Raw genomic sequence first — 18,603 nt, forward strand, 5'->3', positions numbered from 1 at the left:
CTAAAGCGAAACAATCTAAAGCGAATAAAGCAGTAATTTTAAAATAGTCATGATGTAAAATATTTACTGCAGCTTGTCGTGGGAATTGAGACAAGAATCATTTCCTGTGATTGAGAATTGAACTTTGAAATGGATTCCACCTTAAATAAGAACGAGGAAAGACTGATAAGGAGGCCCGTGTTTTTTACAAGTGCTCGTTCTTTTCTGAGATATTAATATTGTGTTTACTCCACATTTGCACAACCGCTTTGCTGCTTATCATCAGATTTGAGTTGTTAGTTTTGATTAATTATGGTGATAATATTTATGAAATGCAAACACATGTTTTGTTCGAGATGGAACAAGAGCATGTTACTTTGAGTTGCCTCCACTCTTGATCTTCGATCATTAGAAATGTGCACGTTTTACTACCAGCTCATGATACAAAAACATTATGCAATATGACAGCACATCTTAATTCAAGCAGTGAAGCTATGTAGTTCATTGTCTGTCCGTACTTGTCCTTCTCTTTTAGCCACATAACTGTCTCTGGTTGGTCCTTTTCTTGCTTTGAGTTTGATTTCAGTATGTTTGTTTGCTTTCGGCAGTGGCATTTTAGATTTACTTCCTCACGCTGTCTGCGCATGCCGTGTAACTGGCATGACTTACAAAAGAAAAAATATTAATGACCACACATTTCCAGATCTGAATCACTGGAAATGAAATATTCTTATGCTTTTTATTTTCTTTCAGTACCTTCATTCACAATGTTTCGGCCCTGAACAGTCTTTCACTGTATATTTTTAGAAGTACAGCATTGTACTTCTAACAGTAGCTGACATAGTGTTGATATATCCACCCCTTCAAAGCTTACAGACAATAAATTGTATGAAAATGTTGTCTTTGTTGCACGGCATCTGAACTTCCTTTGAAGCTGACACACAGTCAGGATTTGACAGGATGTTATGTTAGACATTATTAATGAAAAGGCTGAGCATGTTGCTAAATACTTTGAAAGACATGCCTGCATAACCCAGTGAATTAGAGATGGGGTGGGGGGGAAATCTGTGAAATCTCTGGGGAGTTCAGTAGGATTTGATGCACATGTTAGCGCACCTACACTGCTGTTGTTGCTGTAATCGTTGTGCAACATTGGTACAGGGTTATAACTACAGCGAGGGTGCGTTCTTCACCTCCTTGTCTATCTTATTTACCTCTTTTGTTTACCGATAAAGTGTCAGCGATGACTGAGTGTACGAGTGCGTTTTAGTGCCACTGCCAAGTCGCGGGGGCTCTCGTTTCCCCACAAAGAACAAATCTTTGTGTTTCAGTCTCTGTTTAGAAAAAGGCAGATAAAAAGCGCCCCCAGTCACAAGTGGAAAAACTGTCACTTCAAGTTTGAATCAAAGCAGTACACTGAAAAGATGATTAGGATGCATTAGGTGTGTGTTTGTGAGAATGACTCACAGCTTCCTTTCTCTGCCCTGTACTTCTGCAGCTCTCACCCCCACCCTCCTCATATCTTTGCAGGGGAGAATTTTCTTAACAGTAGGCTAATTTCTCTGTGCAGCCACATCCTCTGTGCTCATTACTCTTTTTCCTGTCACCCTTCTCTCCCAGCAACAGAGAAAACAGGGAGAGATGGTGAGGCAGCAAGAAAAGGGTCCCCATCGGAGACTTGACGATATGAGACGGGAGGAAGATAGGAGGCTGGCAGAGAGGGAGCAGGTAACCAACCACAGGAGGAGTGGGATTGCAGTCGGCCAATCGGAGCGAAGTGTAGGCGTGTCCAGCGGCAACACTGTGCAGGTTGCTCTGGTGGTGAAATTCCAGGAGTAGGTTGCCATAGCAGCAAGGGTCTAAATTAGTGTATTTACTCAGAGATGAGTTTTCTGTGGGTGAGCTCTCTGCGCCTCTTATGCTGTTTCCAGTCTACCCAGTAGAACAAGAGTCTGGCATCATGGCACAGTCACCTTTTAGTGCCAAATAGCCCCTTTTTAAAATATCAGTCTGGTCCCTTAGATCAGTCACAGTGTCGTGATAAATATTTACATTTACTGCCATTCATTTTAAATCTAGACACTTCTCACGGTCTCTGACAGTATGTTTTAATGGTCATATGATTAGTCTCTGTTGCAGCTTCTTAACATGGGTGGTGACTGTTTTGAGACTAAAATTGTTGATTTTAATCCATGCAACACATGGTTTCTGTTACTGGATTGATATTACATAACTCTGCTTCTATGGTCTTTCCCCTCCCCCAATCATGCTCTCATTCCTCCTTCATCACCTCAATGTTTATCATTCCTCCCTTGTTACCTTTCCTCAGGAGTTTATCAGGCATAAGTTAGAAGAGGAGCAGCGGCAGTTAGAAATCCTCCAACAGCAGTTGCTTCAGGAGCAAGCGCTGTTAATGGTAACTAGTCCTTATTACTCCTTAATCATTTCCTCTTCAAACTGCAGAGACTTGCACATTCATCTCCTGGTTATAATATATTGTCTGAAAAGGAGGGCAGCTTTTTTTCCAAACCAAACACTGCAGTGTTGCAAGCCTGCTTGTGTTTGGGTTTAGATGCTTTTTAAATGGAATAAAAGTCAGAGATGAGATGTTTTTGTTTTTTTTCTTTCTCAATCAGACTATAAAAGCTCAGCTTGAGTTTGTAAGATTCTACATGTGGAGCACCTTGATGTAAATAAGCGGTTCATTTTCCAGAATATGGATGTAGCTCCCACAATATTCCGTGTAATTTAAAAGACATGCGGTGACCTAGATTTTGGGGGCAGTTTTCATTGTATAATGATATCTTGCGCACACTGAAGGGTAGAATCGCTGCACTCGTGGCATCTTTGTTTCTGCGTGCACCTGTGGAGTGTAGGAGTTGCTGTCATCAAGACTGAAGCCTTTGTTTCTGTTTTGTAGAGTGGGAAAAATAATCCTATCCTATTTACTTTAGGCGTCAGGGAATTTCAAATGCTTTCTCATGTCTTGCACAGAGCTCCTGTGGGTAGACAGGTCTTCACAGGGAACCAGAGCACAAGGCTGAAAACAAGTGCGCTATCCTTCCTCTGGGTTTGGCATAAAAGGGGCGTTTATGTGTGTGCTGCACGTAATTGCCCTACAGTGCAGTGAGACAAAATATTCAGGTGTATGGGCCTTGTAGGCCAAATTTCTGTGGATCACAGTATTTACTTCTAATACATCCAGTTTGTTCAGTAACTGTAAGCCTACCTCCAGCTCACAATTGGAGTACATCGTCAAATAGCGAGCAGCATTCCTCTCTTGCTATTTTAAATTAAGTCTAGGTGGAACATTAACCCAGTAGGAATGTTTCTGTAGTGCCTTAAAAAAAAGTTGTGAAAAACTGTCTATTAACCAAAACCATTAGTCACAAGGTCATAACCCCAACTTCTTGAAATCTGTGACAGTTGCAGGATGTTTCCAGTCAGCCAAATTACATTGTAAGAAGGTATTCACATCGACAGCTACACGGATGTGAACAACACTGAATCCTTTTGAATTTGACATTTCAAAGTTGATTCAAAATGTGGTCTGATCGTTGATACAATTATTGACGAACATATTCTGACTAAAGTGATAATGCACAAACGGTCACAATTGTACAAGTTTTCATGAAAGCGCTGAGTGATCAGGAAGGAAGAAGTGAACTCAGCGAATGGCAGAGGCTCCTTTAGCAACAGCAGCCTCCATCAGATTGTTTCTGTTGCTGCTTTAGATTTAACCAGTCAAGAAAATGAACTTGGGACCAAACCTCCTACAAAGCAATTTTTGTTTCATCAATATGTTTAAAAAAAGCTTATTCAACATGCCCCAAATACCTCCGCGGGGTTAAGATCAGGACTTTTAAAGAAATTTATTATTTTCAAACATTCAAATGATGCCTCGCAGGTGGGATGAGGTTTTGGTTTTGGCCTTTTCTCACAAATACAGACTTGTGCGTTTTTGTCAAAAAGTGGCATTCAGAAGAGCTAATAAATGAAAATGAAACAAAGCAAAGAAGAGATGAAAGAAACACCGTTCAGCGTGGTTGTAACTGTTGATGTGCATAATTTGACCTCCAGAGGGCGCTCCGCAACTTCACTGCCAAAAACACAAAATTCTGTTCTTTCTCCGTTTTCCTATAATCATCTCCTAGATGAAGATCAGTACAGTTTGAGTAATCAATGTAGAGAAATATGACACTCCCAACTATACATAATCAGAGAAACCTCCTGCTGTCCACGTCATCCAAAACAAGCTGATTCTGAAAACGTTGTCAGTTTGCGAATGTTTAATTCTTTTATTCTGATGTTTTGGTTCCTTATCTTGTTATGTGATAAACTCCTGAACAAATAGTTCATATAGACAGTATTTTTTTTATTATAACAGGATTGTTATAATATTTCTCCGTGCAAATTCGCTTGATGAAAGAAAATTATGGTTAAAACTGCTCTCACTCAATGCAGCATCAGCTGGCCTGTAAATCTAGTGCTCAGTTGCCTGTAAGGACTCCGTTACTCACTCTCGGTTGAAAGAAAACTGTGAAGTTTAGCCTATGTTGTGGTGATTCATGGTAGAAAGTCTCATTTTAACCTCCAAAGCTTTTTCTCTGTTATTTCATGTTTTCTTCTGAATGCACTGGCCATCAAAAGGGTTAGAGACCCATGCCTACAACTCAATAAAAAACCAATAAGTCAGATGACTCATTTTTGCACTGTCTAACATACGGCACAAAAGCATTTAGCTACAGACCTGATCAATATTATTTTCATGTGGGCTGGTAATTGACTGAAATAGGAGCACTTGGATATGTTAAAGCCCTAAACATGTGTTGTCTCTGGTTGAAATCAGGTCCGGTGTATTATCATTGCATCTGCTGTAATCTGCAGATTTGACTTGTGCTTTTGTGTCCAGTCTGAGGCAAGCAATGTCTTAAGTGCAGTGTTTCTCTCTGCTCAGGAATATAAACGCAAGCAGCTCGAGGAACAGCGTCAGTCTGAGCGGCTGCAGAGACAGCTGCAACAGGAACATGCCTACCTGGTGTCTCTGCAACAACAGCAGCAAGACAAGAAACCTCAGCTTTACCACTACAACAAAAACCTGGAGCCCAACAACAAACCGACTTGGGCCCGTGAGGTACCAGCATTCCGGCATTTTAATCATTAGACAGTAAAAGCAGCGAACACTACAGAGTAAATTCTCCTCTCGCACGCCTTATTTCAGGTGGAGGAGAGAAGTAAGCTCAACAGACAGGGCTCACCCAAAATCTGCACTACTGTCTCCGACACTGCCATCCAGTCACGCTCTGACTCAATCAGCCAGTCAGGAGCGGTCCAGTCTGCGCAGACCCCACCGATGCAAAGGCCTGTTGAACCCCAAGGAGGGCAGGGCAAGGTGGGTGTTTCTGAGAGTTTGAAATAATAATCTGCCCTTAATTGGAGCAGATACAATTGCTTTATACCTTCCTATTTCTTATTCCTCTGCTGCCTTCAACTTAATTTTTTCTTACCTTATTTATGCCTTCTTTTTCTTCTTTTCCCTCTCAAAATCACCTTGAACTACAAATGCGACCATTCACCCTCGCTGCGCCTGCCTTCCTTTTTCGCTCTTCTTTCCACTGCTGCGCTTCCCTCCCGGTGTGCTGCTGCTGCTCCTGTCCCCTGCAGTTCCAGATGGCTCACTTGGTTCCTCTGAAGCCTTATGCTGCCCCTGTCCCTCGCTCTCAGTCACTCTGTGACCAGCCCACTAAGACCATGTCCGCCTTCCCTACCCAGGATCCTTCCCTGACCCCCACACCCCGCCCTATCCACTCCAGAGAGCTGGTGCGTCAGAATTCAGACCCCACTTCTGAAACCCAGGCACCACAGGCACACCAAATCAGAGAGGATCGTGGCCCATGGATCCGCCTGCCAGATGTAGAACTTCCACCCAAGGTAAGATTCAGCAGCTGCTTTGGACTCTGTAGTCGGCGTCCAACCTAAGTTTGAACTTTTTTGTTACCTCAACTGTTCACTGAGCTGCAGCTATTAATGAGACATTAAATGCGTACCTCATAGAGAAGCTGCTGGTAGTACATTGAGCTCATTTGCTTACATCTAGGGAAGACTCGACCAACTAGGAATAAATTTGCATGATAAAAGCTGTTGTGCATCTTCGAGTGGTTGGTCTACAAGACACAGTCTTCATGAAAGTTGTTGCTGCCTGGAAAATGTAAGACTTTGCCATTGTTTTTCTTAGATTCCACAGAGGACTGCGTCTATCGCCACAGCTCTCAACACCAACCTAACCTCTGGTATAAGGCACCCAGTAAGAGCCAGGTACTGAAGACATGCTTTGATCTGAGATTTCTTTAATTTTGGTGGCTTTTTAATAGGATAAATATCTATGACAACTTGATTTAATTGATTTTTATCCTCACTCTAACCTCATGGCAGCAATCCAGATCTCAGTCGCAATGATCGCTGGGAGAGAGGAGACAGCATGAGCATCATATCCAATCTTCCCCAGACGGGCAGTTTAGAGAGGCATCGCATCCTCAGTGAGTTCCCATCTCCCCAGTGCCATTTCTCAGCAGACTGTCTTTGCAGTAAGCGTATTTTCAGAAGCATAACTACTCTCTGTGACGTTGTTATTTTCAGGTTCCTCCAAAATGGATTCGCCCATTCTCTCCCACGATCCTCGTCACAAGCCAGGAGAATCTCGAACCTCCTCCCGGCCTGGGCGTCCTGCTGTGAGTGGCTGTTTCCTCACTGTGCCTACTTGTATAGCCAGCTTTAACAGAACTCAAAGGGGTGCTCGCCACAGACAAGCATCTGTAAAATAAAAAAACACACTAACGCGCTGTGCTTACGCTTAGTTTTAAATTAAATGCACCTGTTCTGTAAATGAATTAATAGAAAACTAACTCGAGGTTTTCTCTTCACTTCAACTTTACTCCTGAGCCAGTACTGATATATGCTGCTCCTTTTCTTTCTTTCTTTTTTTAAATCCCTATTTTTTAACTTTACCTTAAATGTGCAGAGTTACAAGAGAGCTATAGGGGAGGTTAGTATCAATGTCTCTTCTGTGCTTGTGATGCTCCTGCATGACTTGGTATTTGCATTTACTGTCAGTGTTTGTACAGAATTTAAGGCATGCCCTACACTGCCTGCTTTCATCACGTAAATCTCATTTTATTCTTGGAATAAAATGAACTTCCTTCTGTAAAATCCTTTCTAAGGACTTTGCATGTATTCTGTTGCAGTTTGAACACCTTTCACTAAACACCTGCATCCATTATGAGTCATTTGCATCGCTGCTGTTTTTCAGCTCATCATCCCGATGCCTGCCTTACCAGCTGTCTTTGGATTGGATTGTTTATCAGTAGTACATGAAGTGTTTCCCATAGAATTAGATTTATGTGTGGCAGCAGCAGTTTTCGCTTTGGGAAGGTGTGCTTGTGTTGAGCACACAAAACGAAGCACACACGCGTTTCAAGGTTTATTATTAAATATTATTGTTTATTAGGCTAGTGTTGCTGTGTAAGATCTGATTTCGATGGGACCATCTCAGGCCGCAGCTTCGACAGCTCTGTAGGCTCGTCGAGTGACCCTCACTCACATGCTTCGCTCTTGAGATCCAGCTCACACTGGATCTCACCAGCTGCAGTCCAACATGGTGAAGTCCAGGTCTGACTGGGCAAACGCCACTGCGACAGCGACCTGGTCTGTGTGCCACTAGGAAAAAACGATATACCAAATAAAGGCAGTATATGGGAAACACTTGCATACTGTGTAATGCTGTCGTGTTAGCTGCTATTTTCTTTGATAGCTGAGATTATGTGCAATCCTGTCTGGCAGGACCACGGCCTCTTTGCCAAGGAGCGTGCCGAGGAGCCGCCAAGACCTCCAGTCAAAGCCAACGATTACTCGTCCTCTTCGGAAAGCAGCGAGAGTAGCGAAGAAAGCGAAAGCGGCGAGGGAGCAGAGGAGGAAGAAAGCCCCACAGATCGGTAACACCAACTAATACTTACAATTCAGGGATCAGTGTGAGCTTTGCTTTTAAATGAAGAGTAACCTGCTTGTGTAAAATCAGCATCCTACATCCTTTTTGATTTCAGCCACAGAGATGCAGACACTGATTCAGTCAACACCATGGTGGTTCATGAAGATGAGGGCGAGGCAGGAGAAGGAGAGCAAGCTGGAGGCTATGGGGATCAGACCATGCTGGTACAGAGGGTGAGTCATCTGTGTATGTAATGATGCTTAAAATGCATTGAGTTCACGGAGAAATCAACACAGTTTGTGTCACAGAATATTGTAAAGCAGGAAGACAAGAGCCTCTGGTCCACGTCAACAGTGTTATACTTTTTTACATATACAGTGTATACAAATGGCCAAATAAAGAAGACATTATGTAATGTGGAGTCATTGTACATGCACAAATAAATATGTTGGCAGCTTTCAGATTTCATCAATGCACTGAAAGCAAAGAAGATTCCACATTTTGCACCAGTGCTTAACAAGCACTCGCAAGTGAATCAGAAACCGGAACACGTACAACACTGTGTCGCGTAACAGTGGACTGCGAGGTTGTGAAACCACAGCTTCTGTATTGCACAGCTGTTGTTAGTAACTTTAATTATTCTTTTCTTTTAACTCCTTTTATTTTAGTGTCTATGTTGCCTGAAGACAGCCTTTAGCCAGCCCGAGTTAGATTGTCAAATGTCTTTTGATTTTTTTTTTTTTTGAGAGACAGCCATGACAGCATGTGTCTTCCAGATGGCTCATAATGAGTTGTCACTTTTAACGAAGTGCAGTAGTTTTGTGCATATGTGTGTGAGTTTGAAAGTGCACAAAATGTATATTTGTGACAGGCCACAGTTATATAAAAGGAGGACATTTTTACCATGATGCCATCGATTGGTTTCTAATGTTGTGTTTTGAAGCCTCGAGAATAGCGTTTCTATAGTCTCCATTTCAGTTAAAAGAAAAAAAAAAAGGGATGTGATGGGGAGGAAGGGAGGGATGAAATGAGTCTATCCAAGATAATTCTCCTTTTTGAGACATAGTGGGACAAAGATTTACAAACTAGACTTAATTTTTTATTCAGTATGACCCAAAACAGCTCATCGTTAACTCATGAGGAAGGTTTACAGAGGTCCAGATAATGCTGATTTCACATATGCTTCTGTAGGACAGAATGTCTTTTTGCAACCACAATTATCACCATCTGGTAGCCTTCAGGGTTAAGAAACTTCTGCACTGGCTTCATTTTTCTGACCTGGAAGCTGCGTCCATGTTTTATACCATCTGAGGGATACTAATGATCACCAGGGAAATATATGGTGCTATTAAATAGTCTGCCATTGGTGCTAAAATGACATACACAACACACTGAGCACACAGAGGAAGAATGTTGATTGCTTTTATGTTGAATGCTTTCAGTTTTTAATGCAAATCCTAAAACCATTTCCAGTGACAGCACCACATCCCTCTGCGACACATTAGAACAGTGACAGTCCTCCAGCCTGGCGGGGCACGTCAAATATTATCTTGACAGGATCACATTTTATAGCAGCGTGCAGATGAGATTCTTCATTCATTCATTCCCGAGTATGTGTAAGATACCGTTTTGAGGACATATAGGGTGTAATTTATCATAAACTTGTGAAAAAGTTTATGATAAATTTGTATTTAATGAATAGCTTTTATGGCTGTGCATGTAGGTTCCTGTCAGTTTAGACTTTTATTTTCTTTGTTACTCATTTTTCCTTAATGTGACTTTAAAACAGCTCATGCATGTTCAGTTTTTCCTGAAAGAAATTCGACTGGGAAAGCATCCAGTGGTTGTGCATGACAGAACCTTTACAACTCAGATAATGATTTTGGGGTCGTTCACATAATGGAGACAGAAAACTGCACGATGTCCATTACTGATTGTTACAGTATTGAACATTTAAAGTAACTTTTCAAAGTCAGAGTCACTGTTTATGTGCTAAATGTTTCTGAGTAACTGGTGCAGCAGATTATCCTAATCTGAGTCTGTCATATCATTATGTAATACTTAATATTTCTGTTTGTTTGTTTTGTGTTTATTTCATCTGAAAGACCCCAGAGAAGCGCAGCCATAACGGATACACTAACTTGCCAGATGTGGTGCAGCCCTCTCACTCCCCCACTGACTCAGCCACTCACTCCTCTCCTGGGAAGGACTCTGTTTACGATGTAAGTGTTACTGATGCTAAGTATATCAGCCCTAAATTCCTCCTCCCCCCTCCCTCCCGATGTGTTCCACATTTACCATCAGATCAGTCACGAAGTTCACCCATAACTGAATGCATTTACAAATATCAGTAGTGCAGCTCTTAAAGCTGTTTTGATGTCACACAAGCACTTAAAACACTTGGAGATGGAAGAAAAATACATTTTCAGAAGAAATGTAGACTTAAACAAGACTATACAACTAACACACACATCCTGTTCTCCCAGTATCAGTCCAGAGGTTTGGTTAAGGCATCTGGCAAATCCTCTTTCACTACCTTTGTGGATCTGGGGATGTACCAGTCACCAGGAGGTACAGGCGATAACATATCTGTCAGTGGTGAGCGAAATATTCACTACCTTAACCTTGTTTTTGCATCAGAATACTTTTCCTTTATTTACAAAAATAAGTCTGATGACTTGATAATGGATGTAATGTTGATTTAAAATAGGATTATTGAAACATTAGTATATATGTATTTTGTACTGATTTGTGTTTTCCCTCTTCAAATAAGCCATTCCCATTGCTGCTTCTATGTGTAGGCTCCAGGTTTGATCAGCTGAAGATGGAAGTGAGGAAAGGATCCATGGTGAATGTCAATCCCACCAACACACGCCCTCCTAATGACACACCAGAGATCCGCAAGTATAAGAAGAGGTTTAACTCTGAGATCCTGTGCGCTGCACTTTGGGGTAAGACCCGGTTCAGTATTTATTAATGAAAAAATATCAATGCAAAATGCAAACACTCTTACCAAAGTGTGTGTGTGTGTGTGTGTGTGTGTGTGTGTGTGTGTGTGTGTGTGTGTGTGTGTGTGTGTGTGTGTGTGTGTGTGTCTTTAGGTGTGAACCTTTTGGTAGGCACGGAGAATGGTTTGAAGCTACTGGATCGTAGTGGTCAGGGCAAGGTGTACCCCCTCATCAACTCTCGCAGGTTCCAGCAGATGGACGTCCTGGAGGGCCTCAACCTGCTCATCACCATATCAGGTCACAACTGCTGCCCACTGCTGTTGCTGCAGCTGGTTAAGTTTGTCTGTCCTTTGGTCATGAGATGATAAACAAGCTTCTTTTTTCTACATTTGAAAATACTAACAAAAGTTGGCTGTTATCCCCTACAAAGCTGTCTCTCACTGCTTTTTTTTATTCACTCACTGTACTGACAGCTGTGTCATATGTTGTGAGTCTCCTCTGCTATGTCAAAAACAATGACCCTTCAACTTTAATTTCCTTTCTGTGAGGCCAAAGTCTAAAAAGGCAAGTAGACTGAGAGAAGACTGTGTTGCTGTGGCTGAAAAACGTGCATTTTTAATTGTGCCATTAGTGGCATTTTGTAATTTCCCGACCTTTAATTGCAGGATAAAAAAAAAAAATGTAACCACATTATATAAATGCACTTAAATAATTACTATAATGTAGTCAGATTTATAATTGATCTTTCTCTCTGTGCATCTATTAAGGCAAGAAAAACAAAGTGCGTGTCTACTACCTGGCATGGCTGAGGAATAAAATCCTCCACAATGATCCTGAGGTAGAAAAGAAGCAGGGTTGGACCACAGTGGGAGAGATGGAGGGCTGTGTACACTACAAAGTGGGTGAGTGACAGATGATGGCTTTTTATCCGTGGTCTTTATTAAACTCCTGAGAAATTGGTGATGAATGCATTCGGCACAGTAAATTATTAATTACAAGTGTCTGATGTCAGATGGCCTTGTGCTTGTTCTGTCTAGTGAAATACGAGAGGATAAAGTTCCTGGTGATTGCTTTGAAGAATGCGGTGGAAGTTTATGCTTGGGCGCCCAAACCTTATCACAAATTCATGGCCTTCAAGGTAAGTCTCCCCTTTCGTATGAGCTGGATTAGTTATGCAAGGGCAGTCAACCAGAAGCGGGTTCAAGTTGATTATCTTCTCATTCTCCCTTTCTGCATCCTATCACCCTCCACCCCTTTAAACCAGTCTTTTTCAGATTTGCCACACAGGCCTGTCTTGGTCGACTTGACAGTGGAGGAAGGCCAGAGGTTGAAGGTCATCTATGGATCTTGCGCTGGCTTCCACGCCATTGATGTGGATTCTGGAAACAACTATGATATTTATATTCCCGTTCACGTAAGTTTTTACGGCAACGATTTGTAAAATATAAAGCAGACAGTAGCTCATCCCTCCGGGTTTCTATCTCAAACAGATCCAGAGCCAAGTGACACCACACGCAATCGTGTTCCTGCCCAGCTCAGACGGCATGGAGATGCTGCTGTGCTATGAGGACGAGGGCGTCTACGTCAACACATATGGGCGCATAATAAAGGACGTTGTCCTGCAGTGGGGCGAGATGCCTACATCTGTTGGTACGGGTCACACCAAGCAGCATTGAATTGTAAAGACTGTAACTGGTTAATCCGGTCCTAACCTTACACTGTGCTCTGCAGCTCATATCTGCTCAAACCAGATCATGGGTTGGGGAGAAAAGGCCATTGAGATCCGCTCTGTGGAGACTGGCCACTTGGACGGTGTTTTTATGCACAAAAGAGCTCAGCGGCTGAAGTTCCTCTGCGAGAGAAATGATAAGGTAAACATAGAAACACTTGTAGAAGGTTAACTCTGCTTTTAGTATGAACACAGAGCCTGCAGCTGATTAGCTTAGCTTAGCCACTGATTGCAGAGGTGTGCAGCTACCCTGAAAGAAAGTAATCTTGTCACCAGAACCCCGAAGCTCATGAGATACACAAAGAGTTATTTATATGTGAATCGGTGATTACCTCGAGTGCCTTTCCAGCACACCGTCCCAGCCATTAACACCTTTTAACAGCGTTGATCAGCTCCTGGATGCAGCTTGTTGGTAACATCTTTAAAAAGGAATAACATGCATCTCGATTGTGTCTATCCTCAGGTGTTTTTCGCATCAGTGCGGTCCGGAGGCAGCAGCCAGGTTTACTTCATGACGTTGAACAGAAACTGCATCATGAACTGGTGAAAGGACCCCAGCAGGGATCGAAGCAAGAAGTGCATCCGAAATTTGCGCTAACGCATGCACCAAACGTGAACATCACTCTCTCTTTTCTCTCCAGCAAGCTCACACTCAAGCACTCATAGTCCAAAGAGACACGCACACACACACACACACACACACACACACAACACACACAGATACATACAAAAACAATCTTAAAAATCCATTCCAACTTACACTCCTTAAGACGCAGTTTCAACCGTGACCCCGTGAAAACATTCTCCCTCGAGGATACCGTGAAAAACAGCCGATGAGCTTCATATGTTGATACCATCTATTTCATTTGTACTGTATATATTCTTGTCTTGATTTCCTTTTCTTTGTGGACCCGTGTTCAGTCGTAAATATTTAGTTCCTAATTGTGAAGTATGTTAACATTCCTTGATGGTTCTCCAGTACTTTTGAGGAAGGCATTATTTACTAATGGTATATATCAAAATGAAGCTGTAAATAGATAGCACCTTAGACTTGGATCCGAATCATTTGCAGGCCTCTTGCATAGCCGACGTGAGACGATAAACACCTGCAATGGCTCGTGGCCCCTGGTTATTTTGAGGCTTCTACGGATTCAGGGAGGCTCAAAGAATTATTACAAACATATTACAAAGGGACAAAGTCCGGCGAAGTAGCTTGTTTAAATTTTTTTTTCTTCTTCTTCTTCTTTTTTTTTTTTAAATCTACAGTAGACAGTTAAAGGAACTCTTACTTTGTTTCTCTGACCAAACCAAAATATGATTCAGTTCTTAATCACTGGCAAATAAGCCTAAAATCCTTCAATAACAGAATAAATTCACTTTGAACGATCAATCAGAAGTCTCCATACTATACGGTACTCAGAATGAGTACGGTGAAAACTTCCTGCTTTGCCTTTTTGTAGTTTAGGCGAAACGATCAGTTGTATGTCTCATCAGGCTTGTATCTAAACTTTTTTGTTTCCATAGATTTTCAAAACTACACAAATTTGATATTTATATGTAGTGATTCTGTATTGGTATTAGCCTACTGGTATTTTTAATTTTACTGTAATTACGTTGCCATTATATTGCAATATATACTATTCTCGTGGAGTGTTTTGAGCAGGGGAGTTCATATATTTGGCTAGCAGTGTTGGAGTATGACGGCAACTCTGAAGGGGAGAGAGGGGACGGGAGATTTGTCAGGAGGAGGAGGATGTTAGTGAGACACGGGAGGAGGGTTTGCTACCTTCCTACCACTCTGATCTACTCTACTGTATTATATTTTAGTTCTTAGACTATTTTGTTAGTGTGGATTTTTTTCGTGAGAAGTGTTTGTCCAGGCATTTGCGGTAGAACAGCCCTCTGTGTGTGTGATAGAAGTCATATTTGTCCTGGGCCAGTAGAAAGATTCGATTAATGGGGACTCTGCTGTACCGCAGAGGGCTCCATCTCATCAGGCACTTTGGAGAGCACAGCTGAAACTCACGAGACTTAATATATTTTATATCTGTACATTCTGCCAAAGTTCACCGTATATATTTTGCAGCAGAGGTTTGAAGCAAGGCCAAAGGGAAAGAGGAGCTTATGGATGCTGACCAAGAAACTATTCCTACAGATCACTAACCAATATTTTGCTTTCAATATACCAATCCAAAATGTGAGTTAGTGGTGTTATGGTATGATTCTGTGTTTCTTTTGCATAGATTAGATTTTGTTAATTTTTTTAAGGGGAATTAGACTTCAGGAAGCTGCTTAAGCGAGAGATTGGTTGTTCCTCTACACCAAACACTACGGTACAAGCATGAGGCAGCCTTATCAGGAAGAGGCTTGATGAATGGAGCTTTTTGTTCAGTGAGTCACTTGGTTCACTGCACTGCCAGAGGTGGATGTTTAGCGTGGTTGCTGGGAAAATGTGCTGTTTGTTCACCAACTTGTACATCAAGAACTATTATGTAAATATTATAAGAATTCTAAACTGAATCTTAGCCAGTGATCTGTAGGAAGGTTTGTTAAAGCCTGCTCTTTAAGCTAAGGAGATATATTTTATTCATTAAAAAACGAAGAAGGCTATCAAGACTGCAGTGTAAATTCAGGACAGAGCGTTTAATCGAAAGTTCTATAAATAGGTGGTTAATTTTCTGAGAGTATGCGATAAATGGGCATGGAAAGCACCTTCAGCAAACATACATTTACAAGTATATCTCACACAGATACTTTGGTGTGCATGTAAGCCATTGAAATAGATTATATAGTACTGTATCAAAGTTGTTTTCCCCTTAAGCGAATGTGTTTTTATTCCTAAGTATCTTTTATGTGCCATGACCTACTTTTCAAACGTCTACAACTACAATCGTCCCGGAGCTCTGGCACTTGTGCTTTCTATGATCAAATCCTTATTTTTTATCAATCTGCCATGTTTACAGTTAAAGCAGTGCCTTGGACTCGGGAAGGTGAGATGCTTTTTTTGGAAGGGTTGTGAGCCCACTCCCCACCCCTATATGCCCACCCCCTCGCTCCCACCCCCAAAAATCTCTTTACTGAAATCACACGAAGAAGAGGCACAATTATATTTGCTCCCTCGTCAAGATTAATGTCCTGTGCCAGTTAAGTGCACTTAAGTAAAATCCATATTATCTCTTAAATGGACTTTAAATGCTTTTTCTTTGTTCTTTCTTTCTTTCTGTTTTATTTTTTGGGCAACATATATTCTAACTTCAAATAATCAGCAGACAAGAATCTATTGAGAGAATTGCAATAACAGATAAGTTAATATATGTCCAGTTAATCCAGTGTAACGTGTTGAGGATGTACTCACAGCAGGAGCCAGCATAGAGTAAAGCCATGAATATGTAGAGGAAAAAACAAAAGTTAATGTGCACACATCAAGTTAAACTGTGTGTGTATGTGTGTGTTTGTGTGTGAGTGATGTCTGCTCCTAAAAATGTAGGTTCATTCTGCACAGGTGATCTAAGCGCTTCTTTAACATGTTGATTGTGTAATGTTGTAGTGGGGAGAGTAGCGTGACTTATCCTGAGAAGCCTATTTTATAAAATATGTAAATGAGTCTATATTGAGAAATAAAAAGTGAATGTACATCTATACGACAGATTTGTATTTATATGAAAGTGTACCGCTCTATTAATCTAAGCACAATGTATTTTAAGGCTGAGAGATCAAAGCTATACCCGAGTCTAACGGAGAGATGGGATATTTTATTTGCCCCCCTCCACCAAATATTCCCCTTTCATTCTGTCATTCATTAAACTAGTCCGGGTGTAATTAGGAGTTGTTATAGCTAAGCAGGAGACAACTGTGTGTGTATATGTGGACAGTCTTAAAAATCTATCCAGACAGAAACATACATGTCTGTTGTTAGCGGAGGAGTCAGATGTGGCTGGGATTCAGACACTTGAGGTTGGATCTGCCCTCTGGTGTAAATGGCCTACAGAGGTGTGACAGGCTGATAATATTCTCAGGAGATGATCGCAATGATCATGAAGACAGAAGTACGCTGATGTTAGGAGCCCAATAGTCTGTGGTGTGGGGTCATCGGCTCTTCACACGCCACAAACGAGCCAATAATCTTTAGTTTTCATGAAGTATAGAAAGTAATTCCACTGATTTTACACGTCAGAGTCTGTTTTTGGTGTCAGTAGGTGCTTCGTGTGATGTCGGGTCGCGCTGCTCGGGGCTGAAGGCCGACAAAAATTCTTGCTTGAGACTACATTTTTGCACACCTGAATCTTTAACTGAAATTGCAGTGTGTGATTGTGGGAGCTTCAGTGTACAGGATAGTGGATGCATGCCTGGAAATAAAAAGATCTGATTCTGAAGTGTTAAACATGAATCTGGCTACTTCACACATATAGCATGATGGACGGCTTATGAAAAGATGAAAATCATCCAAATTGTAGGAGAGCTCAAGCTTGAGTGTATGCAAAGCTTTGATGTGTAAAATCAGTGCGTTTTCCCCTCTTTTAAACACATAACTTCCATAATGTACTCCATTCGCAGTTGCGTGAAATATCCTGCATACACAAAAAAATAATCACTTCCATGTAAACAAAATCAAAAAGCCATAGCATCACTTAACTCTCGTCATTTTAACTGCATGGTTTGTGCTGGCAGGTTTTCTGGAGAGCACTGCAGCTAAATTATTAACGTTAACCATGAAAGCCTTTTGACAAACGTTTGTCGCCAACCCGACCGAGAGCGTCACTCCCAAACACTCAGCTTGTTGCCTCATTTCGTGCAGCAGAAAATCTTCTAATGGTGTTGCGGTCTGGAAGACGGACGAGTGGTTATGGTTGATGATTTCCCTAAATGCACCTTAAGCTGTGAAAGTGCTATTTCATTTTGTGCCAACGACCATTAAAAGACCTGAACCTCACAGCTCATTAGTTTTCTGGGAAGATTTGCGTCAGTCTGGCCGTAAGCTTGGACAGACTTGACCGCTGAATTTGTGTGATTTGACTCTTGAGTTGTAGGTTTGGAGGATTGTTCGTCTTTCTTTCTTCCTTTTTTTTAATTTAAAGCAATACAAGCGTTTGAAGAGTTTCAAAATTGTCCATGCGAGTGTGACTTGCAGGTCGTGATTCTCCAGTGGCCTTCGGCAGACTTAACATAGGCTAGTTTGTGTGTTACAAAAATCATTCTGTGCTCTCACTTTTGTTTGTAATCACACATACACAAAAAAAAAATGTCGGTTTAACACAATCACATGCTGGGACGCTTGATGTAATCCAAAAACTGCCTTTGTGAACTCTTAAGTATCGATAAATGGCTGATAGATAATCATCTCATGAGGCACTCTTCTCTTCTAACTTATATTTCTAATCAATCCCGTGTGACAGGATTAGCAGCTGTAGTCGGGGAGTGAGGCAGATCAAAACATGGGGAGCTCTACATCGACGTGGCTCTTTGGACAGAAACACAATATCTCCTGTTCTTTTTCAATAACTTTTTGGTTCGTTTTTTAGAAAGACATCTTTGCAATGTTTTAGTGTGCGCGCGCGTCTGTGTTCCTTGTGAGAGATTAACTCCAGATTGTATTTCATAGACTAAACTTTAAACTTTCAAGATTGTGTTGAATGAATTCATGTCTTAATACAGATTGTTTGAAAAATAAAATACCTTGATCGCATTTGAGTCTGTTTGAATTGTTTTTCTTTGCACTGCAACAAATGCCCAGTAGGGAATTATAGTATTATTGCAGCGAGGGCTGCAGTTGACATCGGTTTCGTATCACACAACAGCAGTGAACGGAGTGAGATGTACTTCAGTGTTCAGCCACATCATGGTGCTAAAAGTCTGCCTGGACTTCATGTTCCTGTCACTCCTCCTTTGTTACTACGAAGCAACTGTGTAGGGTCCACTTAACAAAAGGCACTACTCAGTCTTCATAGCCTAACTTGTAAATAGATTTA

The 18,603-nt window shown here is 41.4% G+C and overlaps 1 protein-coding gene across 5 annotated transcripts in view; it reads left to right on the plus strand.

The window, feature by feature from the left end:
• Window positions 1–18,320, plus strand: part of mink1 (misshapen-like kinase 1) — a 34,816-nt gene extending 16,496 nt beyond the window's left edge. Inside the window, exons 12-32 of one of the 5 annotated variants that reach the window (XM_085288741.1) lie at window positions 1,600–1,707; window positions 2,309–2,395; window positions 4,937–5,113; window positions 5,201–5,371; window positions 5,644–5,910; window positions 6,215–6,294; window positions 6,412–6,515; window positions 6,616–6,707; window positions 6,998–7,021; window positions 7,816–7,967; window positions 8,076–8,193; window positions 10,066–10,182; window positions 10,447–10,558; window positions 10,762–10,911; window positions 11,062–11,205; window positions 11,676–11,810; window positions 11,946–12,046; window positions 12,173–12,322; window positions 12,399–12,558; window positions 12,640–12,779; window positions 13,101–18,320. In XM_085288741.1, coding sequence (XP_085144867.1) covers window positions 1,600–1,707; window positions 2,309–2,395; window positions 4,937–5,113; window positions 5,201–5,371; window positions 5,644–5,910; window positions 6,215–6,294; window positions 6,412–6,515; window positions 6,616–6,707; window positions 6,998–7,021; window positions 7,816–7,967; window positions 8,076–8,193; window positions 10,066–10,182; window positions 10,447–10,558; window positions 10,762–10,911; window positions 11,062–11,205; window positions 11,676–11,810; window positions 11,946–12,046; window positions 12,173–12,322; window positions 12,399–12,558; window positions 12,640–12,779; window positions 13,101–13,184 — 2,673 coding nt within the window. In that variant the 3' untranslated portion in view covers window positions 13,185–18,320. The remainder of the gene's footprint in view (window positions 1–1,599; window positions 1,708–2,308; window positions 2,396–4,936; window positions 5,114–5,200; window positions 5,372–5,643; window positions 5,911–6,214; window positions 6,295–6,411; window positions 6,516–6,615; window positions 6,708–6,997; window positions 7,022–7,815; window positions 7,968–8,075; window positions 8,194–10,065; window positions 10,183–10,446; window positions 10,559–10,761; window positions 10,912–11,061; window positions 11,206–11,675; window positions 11,811–11,945; window positions 12,047–12,172; window positions 12,323–12,398; window positions 12,559–12,639; window positions 12,780–13,100) is intronic. The other 4 variants (XM_085288744.1, XM_085288742.1, XM_085288745.1 and 1 more) reach the window with 4 other exon arrangements.
• The last annotated feature ends 283 nt before the right edge of the window (window positions 18,321–18,603 follow it).

Source organism: Mchenga conophoros, linkage group LG10, assembly GCF_057382185.1.
Source record: "Mchenga conophoros isolate Kocher_MC1m ecotype Shallow Benthic linkage group LG10, M_conophoros_male_GT1.1, whole genome shotgun sequence".
Taxonomy (NCBI): domain Eukaryota; kingdom Metazoa; phylum Chordata; class Actinopteri; order Cichliformes; family Cichlidae; genus Mchenga; species Mchenga conophoros.